This window comes from Eurosta solidaginis, chromosome 1, assembly GCF_040869045.1.
Source record: "Eurosta solidaginis isolate ZX-2024a chromosome 1, ASM4086904v1, whole genome shotgun sequence".
Classification (NCBI taxonomy): domain Eukaryota; kingdom Metazoa; phylum Arthropoda; class Insecta; order Diptera; family Tephritidae; genus Eurosta; species Eurosta solidaginis.
In genome coordinates, this window is record NC_090319.1 from 11,610,845 (window position 1) to 11,635,132 (window position 24,288).

The 24,288-nt window shown below is 38.2% G+C and overlaps 1 protein-coding gene across 1 annotated transcript; it reads left to right on the forward strand.

Moving 5' to 3' along the window:
* Positions 1-24,022, forward strand: LOC137248955 (sorbitol dehydrogenase-like). The gene is made up of 5 exons (XM_067779981.1): positions 1-158; positions 22,669-22,702; positions 22,770-23,458; positions 23,534-23,655; positions 23,710-24,022. Exons 1-5 carry the CDS (start codon positions 105-107, stop codon positions 23,858-23,860), a joined length of 1,050 nt encoding a protein of 349 aa, XP_067636082.1. The 5' UTR covers positions 1-104; the 3' UTR covers positions 23,861-24,022.
* Positions 24,023-24,288: the final 266 nt, after the last annotated feature.

Consider the following 24,288-nt stretch of genomic DNA (forward strand, 5'->3'; position numbering starts at 1 on the left):
TTAATCCATTTCAGTTCGTGGTGAGCATTGCATAAAAATAGTAATTTTTTGGAACACTTCGTCCAGTCAAGTGCATCACAGCTAGTATAATCTAAATAAAAAAAATGGCAAAGGACAATCTAACAGCAGTATTGTATGGCATTGAGGATTTGCGTCTGGTGAGTTTTTAAACAAATGATTTACCGCAAATAAATTAGGATGGGACGTCAAATTGAAAAATGAAATTTAAAATAGAAGGCATGTGTCAAACGAAGTCAAGTCACAATGGCGAGGCATTTTTCTAATATCAATCCGCGACAATGTCATATTATATTAACCTCATATCTGTCTATCTGCGCATTAAATTAGTTTTGAGCTTTGTGGATAAAACAAGTGTGATATCGTATCTGTCAACTGCCTGACAGGATGTTCAGTATGGCTACTACCAGAGAGGATAGATTGAATAAGAGACGTGATTTCAATTTTTATTGGCTTACTTTTTCTAGCTTACAAAAGACGTTTTTCAGAATTTTTTCAAATTTTTTCATCCAACTCTAAAAAAGTTATGAATTTAAAAAAAAACACCGTTTTTGTTTTCAAAATGCTATAACTTTTTCAAAAATTAACCGTTTGTGATATTTTTTTTTTTTTAAATTTGTTTTTAAATGTACCTTTCGGAAAAAATACAAAAAAATTTTTAAAGTTTTTTTTTTTTAATTTTTCAGTTTTTCGAGATTTTTCGAATTTCGCCATTTTCTTTTTCTCATGAAAAACTTCAATCAATTCTGCAATCATCCCCACTAATCCCCGAGTGGGCCGATTTTTTTATACTCAGTTGAGCAGAGCTCACAGAGTATATTAACTTTGATTGGATAACGGTTGGTTGTACAGGTATAAAGGAATCGAGATAGATATAGACTTCCATATATCAAAATCATCAGTATCGAAAAAAAATTCGATTGAGCTATGTCTGTCCGTCCGTCCGTCCGTCTGCCCGTTAACACGATAACTTGAGTAAATTTTGAGGTATCTTGCTGAAATTTCGAAAAATCGAAAAAGTGCGATAATTCATTACCAAATATGGATTAACCGATGAAACTTGGTAGGTGAGTTGAACTTATGACGCAGAATAGAAAACTAGTAAAATTTTGGACAATGGGAGTGGCACCGCCCACTTTTAAAAGAAGGTAATTTAGAAGTTTTGCAAGCTGTAATTTGGCAGTCGTTGAAGATATCATGATGAAATTTGGAAGGAACTATACTCTTATTACTATATGTCTGCTTAATAAAAATTAGCAAAATCGGAGAACGAGAACACCCACTTTTTAAAAAAATGTTTTTTTTAATTCAAATTTTAAAAGAAAAGTTAATATCTTTACAGTATATAAGTAAATTATGTCAACATTCAACACCAGTAATGACATGGTGCAACAAAATACAAAAATAAAAGAAAATTTCAAAATGGGCGTGGCTCCGCCCTTTTTCATTTAATTTGTCTAGGATACTTTTAATGCCATAAGTCGAACAAAAATTTACCAATCCTTGTGAAATTTGGTAGAGGCTTAGATTCTAGGACGATAACTGTTTTCTGTGAAAAAGGGCGAAATCGGTTGAAGCCACGCCAAGTTTTTATACACAGTCGGCCGTCTGTCCTTCCGCTCGGCCGTTAACACGATAACTTGAGCAAAAATCCATATATCTTTACTAAACTCAGTTGACGTACTTATCTGAACTCACTTTGTATTGGTGTAAAAATTGGCCGAAATTCGACTATGACCACGCCCACTTTTTCGATATCGAAAATTACGAAAAATGAAAAAAAATGCCATAATTATATACCAAATACGAAAAAAGGGATGAAACATGGTAATTGTATTGGTCTATTGACGCAAAATATAACTTTAGAAAAAACTTGGTAAAATGGGTGTGACACCTACCATATTAAGTAGAAAAAAATGAAAAAGTTTTGCAGGGCGAAATCAAAAGCCCTTGGAATCTTGGAAGGAATACTGTTCGTGGTATTACATATATAAATAAATTAGCGGTACCCGACAGATATGTTCTGGATCACCCTGGTCTACATTTTGGTCGATATCGCGAAAACGCCTTCACATATACAACTAAGGGCCACTCCCTTTTAAAACCCTCATTAATACCTTTAATTTGATACCCATATCGTACAAACACATTCTAGAGTCACCCCTGGTCCACGTTTATGGCGATATCTCGAAAAGACGTCCACATATAGAACTAAGGCCCACTCCTTTTTAAAATACTCATTAACGCCTTTCATTTGATACCCATATCGTACAAACACATTCTAGAGTCACCCCTGGCCCACCTTTATGGCGATATTTCGAAAAGGCGTCCACCTATAGAACTAAGGCCCACGCCCTTTTAAAATACTCATTAACACCTTTCATTTGATACCCATATCGTACAAACAAATTCTAGAGTCACCCCTGGTCCACCTTTATGGCGATATTTCGAAAAGGCGTCCACCTATAGAACTAAGGCCCACGCCCTTTTAAAATACTCATTAACACCTTTCATTTGATACCCATATAGTACAAACAAATTATAGAGTCACCCCTGGTCCACGTTTATGGCGATATCTCGAAAAGGCGTCCACATATAGAACTAAGGCCCACTCCTTTTTAAAATACTCATTAACACCTTTCATATAATAACACCCATATCGTACAAACAAATTCTAGAGTTACCCCTGGTCCACGTTTATGGCGATATCTCGAAAAGGCATCCACCTATAGAACTAAGGCCCACTCCCTTTTAAAATACTCATTAACACCTTTCATTTGATACCCATATAGTACAAACAAATTCTAGAGTCACCCCTGGTCCACGTTTATGGCGATATCTCGAAAAGGCGTCCACACATAGAACTAAGCCCCACTCCTTTTTAAAATACTCATTAACACCTTTCATTTGATACCCATATAGTACAAACAAATTCTAGAGTCACCCCTGGTCCACCTTTATGGCGATATTTCGAAAAGGCGTCCACCTATAGAACTAAGGCCTACGCCCTTTTAAAATACTCATTAACACCTTTCATATGATACCCATATCGTACAAACAAATTCTAGAGTCACCCCTGGTCCACGTTTATGGCGATATCTCGAAAAGGCATCCACCTATAGAACTAAGGCCTACGCCCTTTTAAAATACTCATTAACACCTTCCATTTCATACCCATATCGTACAAAATAAATTCTAGAGTCAGGCCTGGTCCACCTTTATGGCGATATCCCTAAATGGCGTCCATCTAAAGAACTATGGCCCACTTCCTCTTAAAATACTCTTTAATACCTTCCATTTGATACACATGTCATACAAACACATTCCAGGGTTACCCTAGGTTCTTTTTACAACATGGTGATTTTCTTACTTTGTCTCCACAGCTCTCAACTGAGTATGTAATGTTCGGTTACACCCGAACTTAGCCTTCCTTACTTGTTTTATATTTTTTTTATTTAATGAGCTCAAGTCCTATTGAAAAAAAAAAAAAACAAAGAGAAACATTTTGATTTTTAATTTGTTAATGTTTTGTATTTGTCAACAATCGCCATGAAAACGATTACCGTTGAGTAATCAAAATATATCACCCAGGACCTAAAGCCGGCAAAACAAATTAAATTAAAAACAAAACGGTCGCCAAAAAACTATAATTATCATGACAACTTTATAATATAAACATATATACATAAGCATATGTATATGGGGTATTCCATCCCATTTCGACCGATTTTGAACCCGACCCCTTTAGAATTGGCTGAAAGTTTTTCTTCTTTTTCTACCTTACGAAAGACGTTTTTCAGAATTTTTTCAAATTTTTTCATCCAACTCAAAAAAAGTTATGAATTTAAAAAAAAAAACACCGTTTTTGTTTTCAAAATGCTATAACTTTTTCAAAAATTGACCGTTTGGGATCTTTTTTTTTTTTTAATTTGTTTTTAAATGTACTTTTCGGAAAAAATACAAAAAAATTTTTAAAGTTTTTTTTTTTAATTTTTTAGTTTTTCGAGATTTTTCGAATTTTGCCATTTTTATTTATATTTTTTTTTTTCATAAAAAACTTCAATCAATTCTGCAATCATCCCCACTAATCCCGGAGTGGGCCGATTTTTTTATACTTTTTTTTTATTTAATTGAAAAAAAAATTTTCAAAAATAAAAATTTTTTTTTTTATCAATTTTTTTATATAACAAAAAAATGTAAGAAAATGATTTTTAAGTATTCTTTTCTTTATATATTATGGTAATCTACGATTAAAATGACTCGCTTTCGCTGTCCATACATTCGTATGTGTATTATTATTTTTGAAATTTTTTTTTCAATTAAATAAAAAAAATATATAAAAAAATCGGGGCACTCCGGGAAAAAAATGGCGAAATTCGAAAAATCTCGAAAAACTGAAAAATAAAAAAAAAAAACTTTAAAAATTTGTTTGTATTTTGTCCGAAAAGTTAAAAACAAATTAAAAAAAAAAAAAGATCCCAAACGGTCAATTTTTGAAAAAGTTATAGCATTTTGAAAAAAAACAGTGTTTTTTTAAAAATTCATAACTTTTTTTGAGTTGGATGAAAAAATTTGAAAAAATTCTGAAAAACGTCTTTCGTGTAGAAAAAGAAGAAAAACTTTCAGCCAATTCTAAAGGGGTCGGGTTCAAAATTGGTCGAAATGGGATGGAATACCCCGTATATAGTATGTCCACATATAAACATTTAGACAGCTTTTAAATATTGTACATAGGGTGTATATTTGTATTTATTTAGTAATTAAACATTAGTACGTACAGCCGCCGTGGTGTGATGGTAGCGTGCTCCGCCTACCACACCGGGGATCCTGGGTTCACGCCCCGGGCAAAACAACATCAAAAATTTTAGAAAGAAGATTTTTCAATTAGAAGAAAATTTTTCTTAGCGGGGTCGCCGCTCGGCAGTGTTTGGCAAGCACTCCGAATGTATTTCTGCCATGAAAAGCTCTCAGTGAAAACTCATATGCCTTGCAGATGCCGTTCGGAGTCGACATAAAAAAAGTAGGTCCCGTCCCGCCAATTTGTAGGATAAATTAAAAGGGGCACGACACAAATTGGAAGAGAAGCTCGGCCTAAAATCTCTTGGGAGGTTATCGCGCCTTACATTTCTTTATTTTATTTTAGGACAATAAGACTTAAGCTGTAGTTACCCACGAACACACGCACAAAAAACGTGTCAGCTGACAAGACCTATCTTATGAATGTGCAATGTAAACGAAAACTCACCGAAGTGCAACGCCCGTACGTACGTAGCCCGGAACGTAGAAATCAAAACAATTTTGATTTTTTCCATAAGAACGTGTCAGCTGATCGCTCTCTCACAAGAGAGAGTTGCCTAGTAAACTTTTGTGCGCTAATTTTTGACCGTTTGCAGTTTCATGGAAAAACACCTAATTAAAATTTGAAAAATTGTGAAAATAATTCGAAATAATTATATAAAAGTGCAGATTATAAATATGTAATCTATTTATATCTTAATATATAAAAAACACGTGTCACACAATTGGGGCAAATGGACTCCTAAACTACTGAACCGATTTTGAATTTGTTTTGCACACCGTGTGTAGTTTGATCTAACTTGAAATTTAGGATAGGTCTCTAGGGTCTCGAGATATAGGCCAAAACGTGGACCCGGGTACCCCTAGAATGTGTGTATAGGATATGGATACCAAATGAAATATGTTGATGAGTGCTTTAGTAGAGGGTAATTTTCATACCCCTGGGTGACTAGGGTCTCGAGATATAGGCCAAAACGTGGACCCGGGCACCCCTAGAATGTGTTTATACAATATGGATATCAAATGAAAGCTGTTGATGAGTGCTTTAGTACAGGGTAGTTTTCATACCTATTGGTGACTAGGGTCTCGAGATATAGGCCAAAACGTGGACCCGGGTACCCCTAGAGTGCGTTTATAGAATATGGATATCAAAAGAAAGCTGTTGATGAGTGCTTTAGTAGAGGGTAATTTTCATACCCTTGGGTGACTAGGGTCTCGAGATATAAGCCAAAACGTGGACCTGGGTACCCCTAGAATATATGTATAGAATATGGATATCAAATGAAAGCTGTTGATGAGTGCTTTAGTAGAGGGTAATTTTCATACCCCTGGGTGACTAGGGTCTCGAAATAAAGGCCAAAACGTGGACCCGGGCACACCTCGAATGTGTATCAAATGAAAGCTGTTGATGAGTGCTTTAGTAGAGGGTAATTTTCATACCCCTGGGTGACTGGGGTCTCGAGATATAGGCCAAAACGTGAACCCGGGTACCCCTATAATGTGTTTATAGATATCAAATGAAAGTTGTTGATGAGCGCTTTATTAGAGGGTAATTTTCATACCCCTGTGTGATTGGGGTCTCGAGATATAGGGCAAAACGTGAACCCGGGTACCCCTAGAATGTGTTTATAGATATCAAATGAAAGCTGTTGATGAGCGCTTTGTTAGAGGGTAATTTTCATACCCCTGTGTGATTGGGGTCTCGAGATATAGGCCAAAACGTAGACTTGGGTACCCCTAGAATGTGTTTATAGATATCAAATGAAAGCTGTTGATGAGTGCTTTAGTAGAGGGTAATTTTCATACCACTGGGTGACTAGGGTCTCGAGATATAGGCCAAAACGTGGACATGGGTACCCCTAGAATGTGTGTATAGAATATGGATATCAAATGGAAGCTGTTGATGATTGCTTTAGTAGAGGGTAATTTTCATACTCCTGGGTGACTAGGGTCTCGAAATATAGGCCAAAACGTGGACCTGGGTACCCCTAGAATTTGTTTATAGAATATGGATATCAAATGAAAGCTGTGGATGAATGCTTTAGCAGAGGGTAATTTTCATTCCCCTGGGTGACTAGGGTATCGAGATATAGGCCAAAACGTGGACCCGGGTACCCCTAGAATGTGTTTATAGAATGTGGATATCAAATGAAAGCTGTTGATGAGTGCTTTATTAGAGGGTAATTTTCATACCCCTGGGTGATTAGGGTCTCGAGATATAGGCCAAAACGTGGACCCGGGTACCCCTAAAATGTGTTTATAGAATATGAATATCAAATGAAAGCTGTTGATGAGTGCTTTAGTAGAGGGTAATTTTCATACCCCTGGGTGACTAGGGTCTCGAGATATAGGCCAAACGTGGACCCGGGTACCTCTAGAATGTGTTTATAGAATGTGGATATCAAATGAAAGCTGTTGATGAGTGCTTTATTAGAGGGTAATTTTCATACCACTGGGTAATTAGGGTCTCCAGATATAGGCGAAAACGTGGACCCGGGTACCCCTAGAATGCGTGTATAGAATATGGATATCAAATGAAAGCTGTTGATGAGTGCTTTAGTACAGAGTAATATATTATCCAGAGACGGACTGGGACTGGGATTAGGACTAGAACTGGGACTGGAATAAAATACATACCACCTTCTGGGACAGGCAATAAGGGATGCAGAAGAATGAGAAGAAATTGAGAGAAGAGAAAAGAGAGAGGGAGATTGAGAAAGAGATAGAATGAGACGAAGATGGAGATAGATGAAGCGAAAAAGACGGAGGGAGGAGTGAGTAAAAGAATTAGGAAAAAATGAAGAGGGGGAGGCCAGAGTCAGACCGAAAAAGCTAATTAAAATGTATGCAGATTGGCCAAATTTAGGGAGGACAACTTCTGCCGGGTCTTCTAGTTTATTTAATATTAATGCCAGCCTTTTACAACATAAAAAATTAAAATGGATAAAGTTGATGTTTCCATAAGCATGCATGCAAACTGGTCAATGGCAACAGTGCTCTGCTGTAAACAATACACACACAAATATGTTATGTACATGTACACAGACGCACACATTGATTCCTACGGGCTTGAGGGTTCGGTCAAACGTTTGTCGTACGACAAACGTCCCTGCGAACGACACACGTCGGTGCATACTTGCAGCTTTAGTCTTTTATAGTACAAGAGCAAAATTATCAAAAATATAAATGCGTGGGGACACAATAAAATAGAAATATCAGATATATTCTATCTTAAAAGTAATGCAAATAAGTAATTAAAAAACCAGCAACCCCACTAATCTTCGCTTGCTAGGGCCGATAAAATAAATATTTAAAAATAAAATAATTATGTTAAGATTATATGCTTAGGACAAACATTGCATACAGCTTGAAATTAAGTCACTCTTAAAAATATAATGATTCATTGACTAGCAGAGAAATGACTGTAGATCAGTTTTCCGAAGTTGCCTTTGTTAAACTGGCTTTTACGGAATAAGGAATTGCATTCCAAAGACGAATGGCGTTGATGAAAAACAGCCTTTCCGAATTTTTAAATTTAAATGTGGGAAGTACTAACTCCAAGAAGCGCTCCTATCTGGGGAATGTGACGAATATTATGATCACTAAGCCGATACTAAACAGCCACTTGTATGTACGTAAACAAATCAATCATCATGTACACACATACATACAAGGCAGCAGAGAGATACCCAGTAGCAAAAGAATTCAGAACTGAAAAAGGTATGCGAGTTGGTAATATGTTGCGAGGTGACAGAAGAAAGTAAATTTCGTTTTAAAATCGTTGTTGTTATTTTGAACAAAAGTGAGTCGGTAAAGTGAACAGCTGATCAATTCATTTACCCAAGTATGTGAGTTGGTAATTCATATAATTGACTGTGTTAAAATTCAGCAGTAGGCCCTCACTTTAACTATTACCAACTCATTTCCTATCTATTACCTTTTGTTACTTGGTACTCATAAACGCATGTCTCCATCAGCGAAGTAGTACTCACATATACAAACCCATATGGATACAAACTACAAATATACATGTATATAACTGGTAAACAAGCATGAAGTTCACGAAATTACTAGACCTTAGGAGAATTGGGTGAACGAGGAAACCGAGAGTATAAAAGCAGCACAAGCTGAGGCATGACTAAACAGTTTGATTTAAACACGCAATTAGTTGTGAAAGTAGTCTAATAAATACCATTTTGCATTATTGAATATTGGAGTTATTTATTCAACAGTTTAGCGATTCGAGCGTTATCAGAAGGTTTGGAATAAGCGAATTTCACTAAGTTCGTTACAATTGGTGTCAGAAGAGGAATTGTTGAATAAATTCCGAAGATTTCGAATACAACTTGGGCATCCAGTAACTGAAAAAGGAGTTGGAGACCCGTTTATTGAATACAACCGCCAATAAAATCGAACTTCAAGCACGGCTACGAGAGGATATGGAGTTGGAAGGAATTAATGTGGACGAGTATGTCTTTCATCCTGATGGGGACGAGACCATGAAAAAATTGGAAGAGAAGAACGGAAGTCTGAATCCAGTCGCAAGCGGCGAGACTAATGCGATATTGGCTTTGTTATCGCAGATATCGACAGAAATGGAGGCCCAGGAAACACGTATAACAGAAATGTCGTCACAAATATCAACCAACATGTCATCTCAACTGGAAGAACAGAAGACGTATATGGTATCCCATTTGGAATCCCAGGAGACACGCATAACATCCAAGATGAAAACACAACTAGAATCCCAGCAGACACGCATAATAGCCAAGATTGAAGCACAGGAAACACAAATTTCATCACAGCTGGAAGAACAAAAGACATACATATATGGCAACTCAACTTAAAGAACAAGAGACATGCATAACAGTACAACTAGAAGCACAAGAGGCGCATATATCATCAAAACTCGAAGCGCGCATGGACGAAAAAATAATGCAGTTTGAAGAAAAATTTGAATGCTTTGAGAGGTCGTATACAGGAATTGGAACTTAATCGCCCGGCTGCTTCAGCGAGTAATACGAAGGTAAAAACTCCATCTTTTGGCGGTTCTGTTCCTTTCCAGGTCCTTAAGCTACAGTTCGAGAAGACCGCAGCAGTGAACAATTGGAATGCTGAAGATAAAATAGCTGCACTGTTCGTGGCAATGAAAGGGCCTGTAGCGGAAATCTTACAAACTATTCCAGAGATTGATGGCCGCTGTGGAGAGACGTTACGGAAGCGAGCGTAGAAAACAGATATACCAAATTGAGTTGCAAAACCATTACCAAAAAATGAATGAGACATTGCAGGAGTTTGCTTCGGATGTTGAAAGGTTGGGTCATTTGGCAAATGCAGACGCACCCGTGGAACACACTGAAAGGATAAAGATTCAGAGCTTTATAAATGGCATACGGGACGTCGATACAAAGCGAGCTACATATGCAAACCCAAAGCCAACATTTGCAGAAACGGTATCACATGCATTGACTCAGGAAACTGCCTCACTATTGAGTAAACCAGGTTTCAAAGCACGCCGTGTGAAGTAGAAAGGCCAGATTGGGTAGACACAAGTTTGGAAGCACTGAAGGGATAACAACAGAAAAATGCCGGAGTTATGAAGTGTTTCAAGGGCGGTAGCCCACGTCACATTGCACGTGATTGCAGCACCGGTCCTGGTAGTTCCAACTTGGTTGGTCGTCAACGCAAAGCTGAAGGAGATGAGCAAGAGCGAGTCAGATGTAAAGATCGAGAGCTAGCACCAGCTGTGGAATGTCCCGTTATTTCTGTATCACAAATCGGAAGAAAATCGAGCAGTCTTACCGTCAGAGGAAATGTGGATGGCAAGGAGCGTGTACTGACTGTAGATACGGCCGCATCTCATTCCTTAATCCGATCTGATTTGGTCAACAGGAGAGTAAAGCAATTACCTGAGCAAGATTGCGTACGGTCACTGGCGAGTATAACCAAGTCCAAGGAGAAGTGGTATGTGAAGGAAATCACACAGTATAAAAGCAGCAACAGTAAAGGCGCGAAAATCAGTTTTGATTAAGCCATTTTTGCAGTATTCAATATTGGAGTTATTTATTCAACAGTTTAGCGATTCCAACGTCAGCAGAAAATTTGGAATAAGCGGAATTTCAGTAAATTCGTTACAATTGGTGTCAGAAGAGGAATTGTTGAATAAATTCCGAAGATTGGGAATACAACTTGGACATGGCAAAGTTGAGTGAATTGAGGATTCAGCAACTGAAAAAGGAGTTGGAGAACCGTGGATTGAATTCAACCGGCAATAAGATCGAACTTCAAGCACGGCTACGAGAGGTAATGGAGTCGCGAGGAATTGATGTGGACGATCATGTCTTTTATCCTGATTGGGACGAGACAACAGCAAAAATTTAAGAGAAAAACGAAACATCGCAGACAGTTACGAGGACAGACTTGAACGTGATTTTGGCTGCAATATCTGCACAAACATCGACAGTAACATCAATGTCATCGCAAATGTCAGAAATAACATCGAAGATTGAAGCACAAGAAACACGTATGTCAGAAATGTCGACACAGATTACATCCAATATGGAAACTCAACTGGAAACTCAAAATGTCATCACAGATGGAATCACAGGAGACACGTATAGCATCTCAACTGGAATCGCAGGAGAACCATATAACATCGAAGATTGAAGCACAAGAGGCACGAATATCCGAAATGTCGGCACAAATATCAGCGCAGATCTCTGCACAACTGGAAGAGCAAGAAGCACGTATTTCTTCGAAGATGGAGGCGCAAGACACAAAAATTTTGCAACTTGAGAACAAAATTGATGCCGAGATTGAAACATTGCCAGGTCACATACAGGAGTTGCAACTAAATCGCCCAGTTGTTTCAGCAAGCAATACGAAGGCAAAAACTCCATCTTTTGACGGCTCTGTTCCTTTCCAGGTGTTTAAAATTCAGTTTGAGAAGACCGCAGCAGTGAACAACTGGAGTACTGAAGATAAAGTTGCTGCACTATTCGTGGCATTGAAAGGATATGCTGCTGAAGTCCTACAGACTATTCCCGAGGGGGAGCGGAACAACTACGAAATATTGATGAGCGCTCTAGAGAGGCGATACGGAAGCGAACACAGGAAGCAGATATACCAAATAGAGTTGCAAAACCGTTACCAAAGCTTTGCAGGAGTTTGCTTCGGATGTTGAAAGGTTGGCTCATCTTGCAAATGCGGACGCACCCGTGGAATACACTGAAAGGGTAAAAATTCAGAGCTTTATAAACGACATACGGGACGGCGAAACGAAGCGAGTAACATATGCAAACCCAAAACCCACATTCGCAGAAACGGTATCCCATGCACTGACTCAAGAAACAGCGTCACTTTTAAGTAAGCCCGCATACAAAGCTCATCGCGTGGAAGTGGAAAGACCAGACTGGGTAGACACAATTTTGGAAGCACTAAAAGGAACGCAGCAGAAAAACGATGGTGCCGTCAAATGCTTTAAATGTGGAAAGCCAGGGCACATTGCATGTTATTGCAGTACCAATCCTAACAGTACCAGCAATGTGGGTGACCGTAAACGCAGAGCTGAGGAGATGAGCAAATCTCCAAATCCACCCAATCGTTAAACTAAAGCGAGTCAGCCGCAAGGGGCGACAGCTGGCTCCCTCAATTGAATGCACCATAATCTCTATGTCGCAAATTGGAAGAAGGTCAAGCAATCTTACTGTCGGAGGACATGTGGATGGAAAGGAACGTTTACTGACTGTAGATACGGGTGCATCTCATTCTATCATTCGAGCGGATTTAGTCAACAAGAAGATAAGACCATTGCTTTGAGCAAGATTACGTACATCTACGGTAGAGGATACCCAGGTAATTGGAGAAGAGCATGTGAAGTAGCAGTTGGGAACGTCATGGTAGTAAACAATTTTATAGTGGCAGAGATTGTTGATGAAATCATAATTGGAGTGGATTTCTTAATCGACCAAGGCATCAAGGTCGATATGCAAAGCAAGACGATGCGATATAAGAACATGGATGTGCCACTTAATTTCGGCTACGAGAGAGGCTACAGCAGTAAACGAGTCCTGGTGGAAGAGAGTCAGCAAACACCACCAAAATCCGAAGCAGTCATCTGGGCAAAGGTTGATGGAGATTGTGTGCCAAACAAATTGTGGGTTGTCGAGGCAGCAAACAAATCAACACCGAACATACTTGTAGAAAAAATCCTGACTATGACAAAACAAGATGGACGTATCCCGGTAAGAGTACTCAATGAGTTCAAGTCACCACTCAAACTGACCAGAGGAGCTATTTTGGGAAGATGCCAAGAGGCTGAAGTAATAATCAATTGTGAACAGCTCCAGGAGGAGGTTTCAACTAGCAATATTGATCTTTCAGATGACATCATGGCATGGACGGAGGGACTAGAGGAAGACTATCAGAGTAAGGCAAAACAACTGCTCATAAAATACGCGAACATATTCGAACAAGATGGCTCCAAACCAGGGCGCCCCAACGTTGTGAAACATCAAATTGACACTGGAGATGCGAAGCCGATCCGTCAAGCTCCACGTAGTGTTCCACTGGCGAAGTTGTCAGTCAAATTATACAAGAAATGAGCAACAGCGGCGTCATCGAACCATCAGCTAGTCCATGGAGCTCACCGGTAGTACTTGTAAAGAAGAAGGATGGAAAAATGAGGTTTTGCGTGGACTACCGGAAGTTGAATGACGTTACGAAAAAGGATATCTACCCATTGCCAAGAATTGACGACACTCTGGACTCGCTCTCTGGTACGAAATGGTTTTCCACACTGGACTTGAAAAGCGGCTACTGGCAAGTGGAAGTGAAAGAGGAAGACAAAGAGAAAACAGCCTTCAGTGTCGGTGATGGTCTTTGGCAATTTACAGTGATGCTTTTTGGACTATGTAATGCACCAGCTACTTTTGAAAGACTCATGGATCAGGTACAGAAAGGACTACATTGGAAAACATGCTTAGTGTACCTAGACGACATCATCGTATTGGGAAAGAACTTCGAAGAACATCTGAAGAAATTGGAGGAGGTTTTCCAAAGAATAGCTGGTTCTGGTCTGAAACTAAGTCCCAAAAAGTGTTCGCTTTTTAAAAAGGAAGTAAATTATTTGGGTCATAAGGTAATGACAGAAGGCATCTGTACTGCGAATGAAAAGATAGAGGAAGTAAAGGACTGGCCAAGACCACTGAACGTGCATGAACTGAGAAGTTTCCTTGGGCTGTGCACATATTACCGTCGATTTGTACCAAACTTTTCCAGCGTAGCCCACAGCCTCCATGAGCTTACAAGAAAAAATAAAGCTTTTGAATGGAAAAAGGAGCAAGAGGTGGCTTTCCAAACATTGAAGGAGCGTTTGTGCACTGCCCCAATGTTGGCATATCCAATTCCAGGAGCAACATTTATTCTAGATACAGATGCGAGTGGATATGCTATAGGAGGAGTTTTGTCACAACTGTTTGATGGACAGGAGAAGGTAGTTGCATATTAAAGCCGTTCAATTGGAAAACCAGAGAGGAACTACTGCGTTACCCGGAGAGAGCTGTTGGCATTGGTAGAGTGCATTAAACATTTTCACAAATACCTGTACGGCCAGCGATTCCGCGTCAGGACAGATCACGCAATGCAATGGCTTCTGCAGTTCCGTAATTCGGAAGGACAACTGGCACGGTGGATCGAGCGACTACAAAGCTATGACTTTTCCATTGAGCATCGAAAAGGTAGTACCCATGGAAATGCTGATGCAATGTCACGAAGCCCATGTAGTTTGGAATGCAAGCACTGTTCAAAGGCCGAGGCTAAAGAAGACCTTATAGTAGTCCGGCTAATGACTATAACATGTACAGATGAATGGGACAAGGAACAACTAAGGAGGTGTCAGCTAGAAGATACTGATCTGTCACATGTTATGCAAGGGCTCGAACGAAACGAAAGGCCAAATAAAGAGGAGATGTCAGCAGAGAGTCCCATTGCGAAGTCATATTGGGCACAGTGGAACAGTTTGGAATTGATATCCGGTTGCTTGCATCGAAGGAGGGTGAGGATGGTCAAAGCAAGAAGAAACTGTTAGTTGTCCCCAGAAAGAGGATTCCAGACGTGATCAGCGAGCTGCATAATGGTCCAAGCGGAGGTCATCTTGGAATCACGAAGACGCTCGAGAAGATTAAACAGAGATTCTATTTGGTTGGGTGCCGTCAGTCGGTCACTGAGTGGATTGCGAACTGCGAGGTTTGCAGCAGAGCGAAAGGGCCCAAAACCCGAAGTCATGGCCAGATGAAGCAATATAACTCAGGTGTGCCATTTGAAAGGATCGCTATGGATGTCGCAGGCCCATTTCCTACTAGCAACTGCGGAAACAAATATGTACTGGTGGTTATGGATTATTTCAGCAAATGGCCAGAGGTATACCCAATCCCAAATCAAGAAGCGGAAACAGTAGCAGAAGTGTTTATAAACAATTGGGTTGCAAGGTATGGTGTACCAATGGAGTTACATTCTGACAAAGGCAGGAATTTCGAATCAGCTGTGTTCCGGGAAATGTGTAAGTCATTGGGAATTCGAAAAACACGGACAACTGCATTGCATCCTCAGTCCGATGGTATGGTGGAACGATTCAATAGAACATTGGAGGAGCATTTAAGGAAAGTATTAGACAAGTACCATAAGGAGTGGGATATACATATATCATTATTCTTGATGGCTTACCGATCAGCAGTGCATGAGACAACGGGCCAAACTCCCACAAAGGTAATTTTTGGCAATGACCTTCGACTGCCAGCTGATTTGAAGTTTGGGATAGATGCCGATGCGGAGAGAAATGTCAAGAAATTCACTGGTGTCTTGGAAGAGGAGCTGAGAGAGATAAACGATCTTGTAAGGCAACGATCAAAGATTATGAGTGACAAGATGAAAGCGAGGTACGATAAAGCAATTAATTCTGAAGGGTTTCAGGAAGGAGATTTGGTGCTGTTATACAACCCACAACGAATAAAAGGTTTGCCCCCGAAATTGCAGTGTAATTGGGAAGGCCCATACAAAGTTGTAAAACGGATCAACGATGTAGTGTACCGCATACAAACCATTGGCAAACCACGAACCAAAATGAAAGTGGTTAATTTGGAAAGGCTGGCAGCGTTTAGGTCGAGAGATTTGTCTGATCGAGACGATCAGACTTAGGTGGAGGGCAGTGTGACGAATATTAGCAACTCTAAGGGATACTATCATCTCTAAGCCGATGCTAAGAGTGACTTGTATGCACATCCATAAATCAATCATTATGTATCCACATAAACGAATCAATCATTATGTCTACACATATGTACGTACACGTAGCGGAGAAGCAACGCACAAACACCTGCAGATATCTTATCTCAGATGCTCCCAAAATTATGCAATTGTAATTATGGTAGTGTCGCTCACAAATACACGCGCATATGACAGCTACACACGTGCATCTGTAGTTATAATTATATACCAGTAACGAAGTAAATTCTGGAAGCGCCTAGAAGATGCAACGAGGAAATCACACAGTATAAAAGCAGCAACAGTAGAAGCGCGAAAATCAGTTTTGATAAAGCACGCTATCTGTCGAGCAATAGTAGAGTTATTTATTTGAAAGTAGTCTAATGAAGGCCATTTTTGCATTATTTAATATTGGAGTTATTTATTCAACAGTTTAGCGATTCGAATGTCAGCAGAGAATTTGGAATAAGCGGAATTTCAATAAATTCGTTACACTACCATCACTAAGCCGAAACTAAGCAGCCACTTGTATGTAGGTACGTAAACAAATCAATCATCATGTACACACATACATACAAGGCAGCAGAGAGATACTCACAAACGCATGTCATCATCAGCGAAGTAGTATTCACATATACACACACATATGGATACAAATATTCATGTATATAACTGGTAAACAAGCACGAAGTTCACGAAATTAATGGACTTTAGGAGAAATGGGTGAATGAGGAAATCGAGAGTATAAGAGCTGCGCAAGCTGAGGCATAACTAAGCAGTTTGATTTAAACACGCAATTAGTTGTGAAGCAAGAGTTATGAGAAGTACTCTCAAAGGTCTAATAAAGACCATTTTGCATTATTGAATATTGGAGTTATTTATTCAACAGTTATCAGAAGGATCAATGATACCATCTACCGCATACAAACCATTGGGAAACCACTAAATTGAAGGGTGGTTCATTTGGAGAGGCTAGCAGCGGCTAGATCGAGAGATTTGTCTGATCGGGACGATCAGACTTAGGTGGAGGCAGTGTGACGAATATTATGATCACTAAGCGATAATACCATCACTAAGCAGCCACTTGTATGTAGGTACGTAAACAAATCAATCATCATCTACACACACACATACAAGGCAGCAGAGAGATACTCCCAAACGCATGTCATCATCAGCGAAGTAGTATTCACATATCCACACGCATATGGATACAAACTACAAATATACATGTATATAACTGGTAAACAAGCATGAAGTTCACGAAATTACTAGACTTTAGGAGAAATGGGTGAATGAGGAAACCGATATTATAAAAGCAGCGCAAGCTGAGGCATGACTAAGCAGTTTGATTTAAACACGCAATTAGTTGTGAAGTAATAGTTATGAGAAGTACTCTCAAGGAGTTATTTATTCAACAGTTTAGCGATTCGAACGTTAGCAGAAGGTTTGGAATAAGCGGAGTTTCACTAAATTCGTTACAATGTGGATACCGAGGTGTTTTGCAGTGCAGCGTAGGCCGATATAAGAAAATACAGTTTCTGGATTTCATATATTCGGAAATCTCACATCCCAGAAGAGAGGTTCTCCACGCAGAAATTTGGTCAAATTTACGCAATCCATAAACATATCCGGAAACGTGGTTAAATAGAACGTCTATTTTATGAGAAGACCTACAATCAAGTCTACTATATACTAACTCAGAGTATGTAATAATAGGTAAAATTAACCGTAGCGCCAGATAGTAAGCGGGGTGAAATGTGCAGATTGTCTCAGGTTCCACAGAGTGGCATAAACTTCGAGCATAGTCCAGGTGATATGATATATGAAGCTAAGAGAAGAGTTGATTACGAATCCCAAGTTGGTAAATTTACTGCCCAGCTTTAGTACATAATTGTTCAGGATAACAGCTGGAATGTCTTCGACCATCACTTTCCGGTTAAGTATGGCCAGGACATATGATTTTGCTGCATTTAAGCTAATGGAGTATATATCTTTGTTAGATTTTCAACAACCAAACTAACATTAACAATGGGACCTGAAAGCTACAGCTGAATATCGTCAGCATAAGCGTGCACGGTAGCGTATTTGCAAGTCAAAAAAACGTCATTACCAAATATAGTAAATAACAAGGGACCCAAAATAGAGCCCTGAGGAGTTAAAGTTGCGAGGCTACTGATCCGACTTTTACCCTTTGCAAACGACCAGATAAATAGTCCTTAAAAAACATTAAGGCTGATTCACCAAACCCGGAATAAGATTTGAGCTTAAAGCAAAGCAGAGGATGGATGGTCAACTGAGTCAAATGCATTTGAAAAATCGAGCAAACATAAGAGAGATAATAATTGGAGGGATGACATTACTTTTGCCTTTCGGCTAGAATGATTCTCCGTCTGATTTATAGGATGATATTGTTTTCGCTGTTATTGGCAGTTCTGAGATAGACAGAGTGCCTCACAGTCCCAAAAATTAAAATTGGGAACGATGAAACTTGGTTGAACAAATCGCAGCATAGGGAGTTGACTTGTGTTAAGCCTCCTTCGATTTTAATTGGCTCAGAGAGGTCCTTCCGAATCTTTACGATGCTCCTGGTATCGCGGATCGCCATTTGGCAAGCTTTGAAGGGAACTCAATAGCATACATAGCACGACATAAGCAGCTCAATTTGCTAAAAGCATCTTTCAACTCTACAAAAAGGTGGTGCGTGTCAATACTATTACCATGAGTCTGCTGCGGACTTTGTCGTAATGGGAAAATCTGGTCAATAGTGGATTTATAATGTGGTAAACTGCACGGATAAAGTCCAATCAGTTCATAGAATCTTATATGCGATATAAAGTAAGCTGATTACGCTGTAATTAGCGCGGTTTGCGATTTATATCTCTTGCAGTTTGGGCAGAACTCACTTAAATTCCAATATGCTCGGCGTAACCTACGGCCGTGTTGTTCTTTAGTCAGCATATTACTATTCTCACTGCGCCATAGCTGGGGTGGCGCATCATCTTCCGCTATCTTGAAATGAGATGAAAGGGCGCTTCAAAACTTAGTAACTTAACTATAAGTTAGTTTCTAGGCCGCTGTTATCATGCGTACAGGAATTTTCCACGGAAATCTTTAATCTGCCGGATATTTTTGTAGAGTTTTCGTAGACTTTTTCTGTGACCCATCATCTAAAGCAGTGCCCTTTTTTCCGAGCCGCGGCAAGACGCTTCCTTACAGCCGTAAACAGCAGAACTTTAACCCGCATATCTGGGTGCCGAGCTTACTACATGTAGTACACCTGTTATATTTCGTTCACAGTACTTTAAACGGGAGCGTGTCATTATTCTGTATTACAAAATTCTGGGTGACAAAATTCTGTAAATTGCAAAAAAATTTTGCTTGAACAAAATTCTGCTTTTTTAAATTCTGCTTTTTAAAATTCTGCTTTCTAAAATTCTGCTTTTTCAAAAGTTTGCATGTTTAATTCTGGAAGTCAAAATTCCGGAATCATGGCATGGCATAGCCGGTGTGGGATCGGCTAAGGTTTATTTTTTTAAAGTGCGGCCGAAGGCCGCCTACGCAGAAGGGTATACTACACAGAAGGACATCACCGTGGCGGTAGCCACGGTTATACCACACACCCGGACTTGGCATGTCGTAGGCCGCCTATGCAGAAAAGTGTTCTACGCAGAATTACTGTGCACGGCACACTTTTTCAAAATAATTACATGACCTCTTTAACATTGTTAACATTATATTTTAATACAGAATTTTGTAATACAGAATGTTGTAATATAGAATTTTGAAAGCAGAATTTTAGAAAGCAGAATTTTAAAAAAGCCGAATTTTAAAAAGCAGAATTTTGTACATACAGAATTTCGACACCAACCCATTTAAACTAATTAACCAACCTGTCCCTGTGCTACTGTACAAAACAGGCATCATAGTTGGCTTTGAAAAAAAGTTTCTGTTGCAATTCCTTGATTTCCTTTTTTAATATCAAAAATGCGAGTCGCGTAATCGGTAAGAAAAAAATATGTATATAAGCCCAGTTTTTCAGTTTTTAACTTTAAATGAAACTAGTATCGCCTGTGGTCGAAATTCGACCAATTTGTATTTTTTTTTTAATTTTCGATTCAGTCAAGTTGCATCTAAATAATAATATACTAAGTTGAAATAAAAGAATATATAATAAAATAAAATAAATTAGCATAAAAGACAATATAAAAAATTTAATTTTATATTTTTGTAACAAATTTATTATTTTTTGTTCAGTATAAGACGTACTTTATCTAATATGAGGATTAAATCTGCAAATGCAAAAACATTTTCGGGCAAATTTGCCATTAATTGTTATAAAGAAATTAAGTTAGTTTCAACAAAAGTTAACTCAATATTTGTGATTTCATGTTTTTTTTGAAAACAATTAAAATAAAAAACAAAGAATCTGTTAAATAAAGACCTATGTATTTACGTGTAAGAAAAATTTGTCCAAAAAAATGGGCCGGTTAAATTATTACTTCTCTTTAAGGTTTCTTTGTGTGCTAACAATTATCTTGGAACAATTTTTTTAGGATTTTGATACAGACCAATATAGGTAAGTGGCAACAATGGGGAAACAATATTATATATATAATATTCGAACTGAAAATGAGTGAGGGAGTGTTCTCTCGCCGTTTGGTGCCTGCAAGCATTTACAGTATTGAATTGGGTAAAAGCCGTTATGATGCCGGTTGCCATTTTAACCTAAAATCGAAAACGTTTTGAGAAGTTTTTTTTTCGTTTCATATACAACGTGAAATTTTCCGATTCAGCCAATCCGTTTTTTCCCCTATTGAAAATTTATAAAGTGGGGCCACGTGTACAGTTCCAACTTTTGTGAAGTTTTTCAGCCAAAAATTTTACATTTTCGAATTAATGTAATGGGCATATTATAATCGAACAAAGTTAACCTAATAATAAATATAGTAGAGCAATAATCGGCCTATGCAATATTTCGACCTAAAATCGAAAACGTTTTTGGGTCGCTTTTTTCTTTTAATATACAACTTGAAATATTCCGATGCAATCAAGTTGCATTTAAATAATAATAAACTAAGTTGAAATAAAAGATAATATAATAAAATAAAATAAGAAAAATCAAAATAAATTAGCATAAAAGGCAATATACAAATTTTAATGTAATATCATTGTAGCAAATTTATTTATTTTTTGTTCAGTATAAGACGTGCTAAAATGAGTATAAAATCTGGAAATGCAAAAAACATTTTGGTTCAAATTTGCAATTAATTGTTATAAATAAATAAATTTAGTGAGTTCGAACAAAAGTTGACTCATTATTTTTGATTTCATATTTTTTTGAAAGAAACTAAAATAAAAAACAAAGAATCTGTTAAATAAAGACCTATGCATTTACGTGTAAGTAAAATTTGTCCAAAAAAATGGGCCGGTTAAGTTATTACTTCTCTTTAAAGTTTTTTTGTGCGCTAACAATAATTTTAGAACAATTTGTTCAGGATTTTGGTACAGACCAATATAGGTAAGTGGCAACAATGGGAAACAATATTCTATTTGAACTGAAAATGAGTGAGACGGTAGTTCTCTCCCGTTTGGCGCGTACGAATATGTACATATGTGGATGAAACATTTGAGCAACGCGACAATGCAGCTTTTGGAATTTCGGATTCAGAGGGGTTTGTGAACATAATGGGTCCTACAGATGGCAATTTCGATATTTGCACAGATTTTCGAATTTACAAAAAACTTTCTATTAATTATAAACAAATAGAGTAATATTTGTTAACAAAAATAGGCCCATGCACTGCGGCTGATCCATACGAATCGATTCATATAACTTTTATATGACTCTACGTACGCTAACTAAGCGAAACAGCCTGTCAATTGATTGTATGAAAATTTTTTAAGCGTATTAATATATAGATAATAATACTCTAGAAAAATAAGAACGAGTTTTCCTATATAACCAAAAGTTACTACTTTTTTCTTGTGAATGTGCACAGCGTACTACATGTAGTACACCCTACAAAATCGTTTGAAAAAATTTTTTTTTGATTTATCTCAATTTTTGTTATATTTTATGTTAAAAGAACGGTATTTAAAAAAAATGTGGAAATTGCTTCACCAGGAGGTCCGTCGGCATATCTGGGTTAAACCGAAATCTCTTTGCCTCCACAAAATCAATACCGGGCCTCCAACGTTATGCTCCCTCTTTATGGCCCCTGTGGTAGACGTGACAATTTCCTGTTGCCCTTCTGCGCCGTCCTGCGCGTGGTTTCAAAGCACATAAACCAGCCAGGAATCTGTACTTTTTCCTCTAGGGACTGGCACACTAGCTATATGCCTTCAAACAAAGATGCCTTCAAGATCTTATGAGGCTTATTAGATATTGCATTGTTTGCGGTTTTTAAGTGGCGGGTCCCGAGCTTAACACCCAATTTGGGAAATCTAAGAATCTTCGATTTATAGGAATGAATTGTTTGCTCATAGGAATGAGTCATTTGTATTTTTGTAGAGTTCTGGTGAAACGTCAATTTTATATTGCTCTGAAAAAGATATTCCGATGTCAAAATAACTTTCTGTTTTCCTCTTTACCAGGAGCAACGCCCTATACCGGAGATTGCTGATGATGGTTCGTATTCACGTGAATTACTTGCAATCACGTCCTTAAAATAACAACTTACTTACTTATATTTTAGAGGTACTTCTTGCTATGGACTCAGTAGGCATTTGCGCTTCTGATGTACATTACTTGGTTAGTGGACGTATTGGCGATTTCATACTTAACAAACCAATGGTTATGGGGCACGAAGCAGCTGGCGTTGTAGCTAAAGTTGGCAAAAAAGTCAAACACTTAGCTGTTGGCGATCGTGTCGCTTGTGAACCCGGTGTACCCTGCCGTTATTGCGATCACTGCAAAGTTGGTAAATATAATCTCTGCCCCGATATGGTGTTTTGTGCTACCCCACCAAATGATGGGAATCTCGCACGGTACTTCAAACATGCTGCAAATTTCTGTTTCAAATTGCCCGATCACGTAAGCATGGAAGAGGGTGCATTACTCGAGCCCCTCTCAGTGGGGGTACATGCTTGTCAGCGCGCTGGTGTAGGACTCGGCTCGAGGGTACTTGTACTAGGTGCTGGTCCAATTGGCTTAGTTACATTGCTCGCTGCAGAAGCAATGGGCGCCGAAAAGATACTAATTACAGATTTGGTCCAACACCGTTTGGATGTGGCGAAAGAACTTGGTGCTACGCATACCCTACTAATAAACAAGAATGATACTGATAAGGACGTTGTAAAGCAGGTACATGCAGTAATGGGTGCAGAACCAGATAAGTCGATCGATTGCTGCGGTGCCGAGAGTACGGCGCGCGTGAGCATTTTGGTAACTTAAAAAAATATATATATAAATGCTAATGTGACCAGCTAATTATGTACTTGTGTGCAATTTGACTTGCAGGTCACACGTTCAGGTGGCTGCGTCGTTATTGTGGGAATGGATGAGGCAGAGCCAAAAATACCTCTTATGAATGCATTAGTACGCGAGGTGGACATACGCGGTGTTTTTCGTTATTGCAATGAGTAAGTTTTTATTAATTTGAAACAAGTTTTTTTCATGGAAATTCTAATTTTTAGTTACCCTGCTGCGCTGGCGTTAATAGCTTCGGGTAAAATAAATGCGAAACGTTTAATTACACACCACTTTGATATTACCGATACGGCAAAGGCTTTCGAAACTGCACGTTATGGCCATGGTGACGCTATTAAAGTTATGATACATGAATAATAAAGCTTGAGATATAGTTAACAATGGCGTGAGAGAAAGCTCTATAAAATAAATTTTAGATTAGCTCCTAAGATGCGAGAAATGTGATTTTGTCAGTTAAAATATTTTTTGTTAAAAAAAATGAGAAAATAAAAAATTTATTAAAAAACGTTATTAAAATAATTTTAATTAGTAAAATAAATGGATGGTTTTGTATATTTACAGTTGCATAATTTTATACGTAATTTTCTTTTAATTATTTTTTAATGAAATGTGTAACGAAAACTGCGTTAACCGATTTCAAAAAATCTTTATGAGAATTTCCAAATTTGTATTTCTAAATTCAGAAAATTTTTTCGATTACGCAGTTTGCAGCCCAATTCATTTAAGCCCTAATTTTATTTTTCACATTAAAAACCCAATTTCAAACACTTTGTGGGGCAGATAAT

Coding starts and splice junctions, on each gene's coding strand:
- LOC137248955 (XM_067779981.1), top strand. CDS start 105: ATGGCAAAGGACAATCTAACAGCAGTATTGTATGGCATTGAGGATTTG. Junction 159..22,668: donor GCATTGAGGATTTGCGTCTG/GTGAGTTTTTAA, acceptor CCTCTTTACCAG/GAGCAACGCCCTATACCGGA. Junction 22,703..22,769: donor ACCGGAGATTGCTGATGATG/GTTCGTATTCAC, acceptor CTTATATTTTAG/AGGTACTTCTTGCTATGGAC.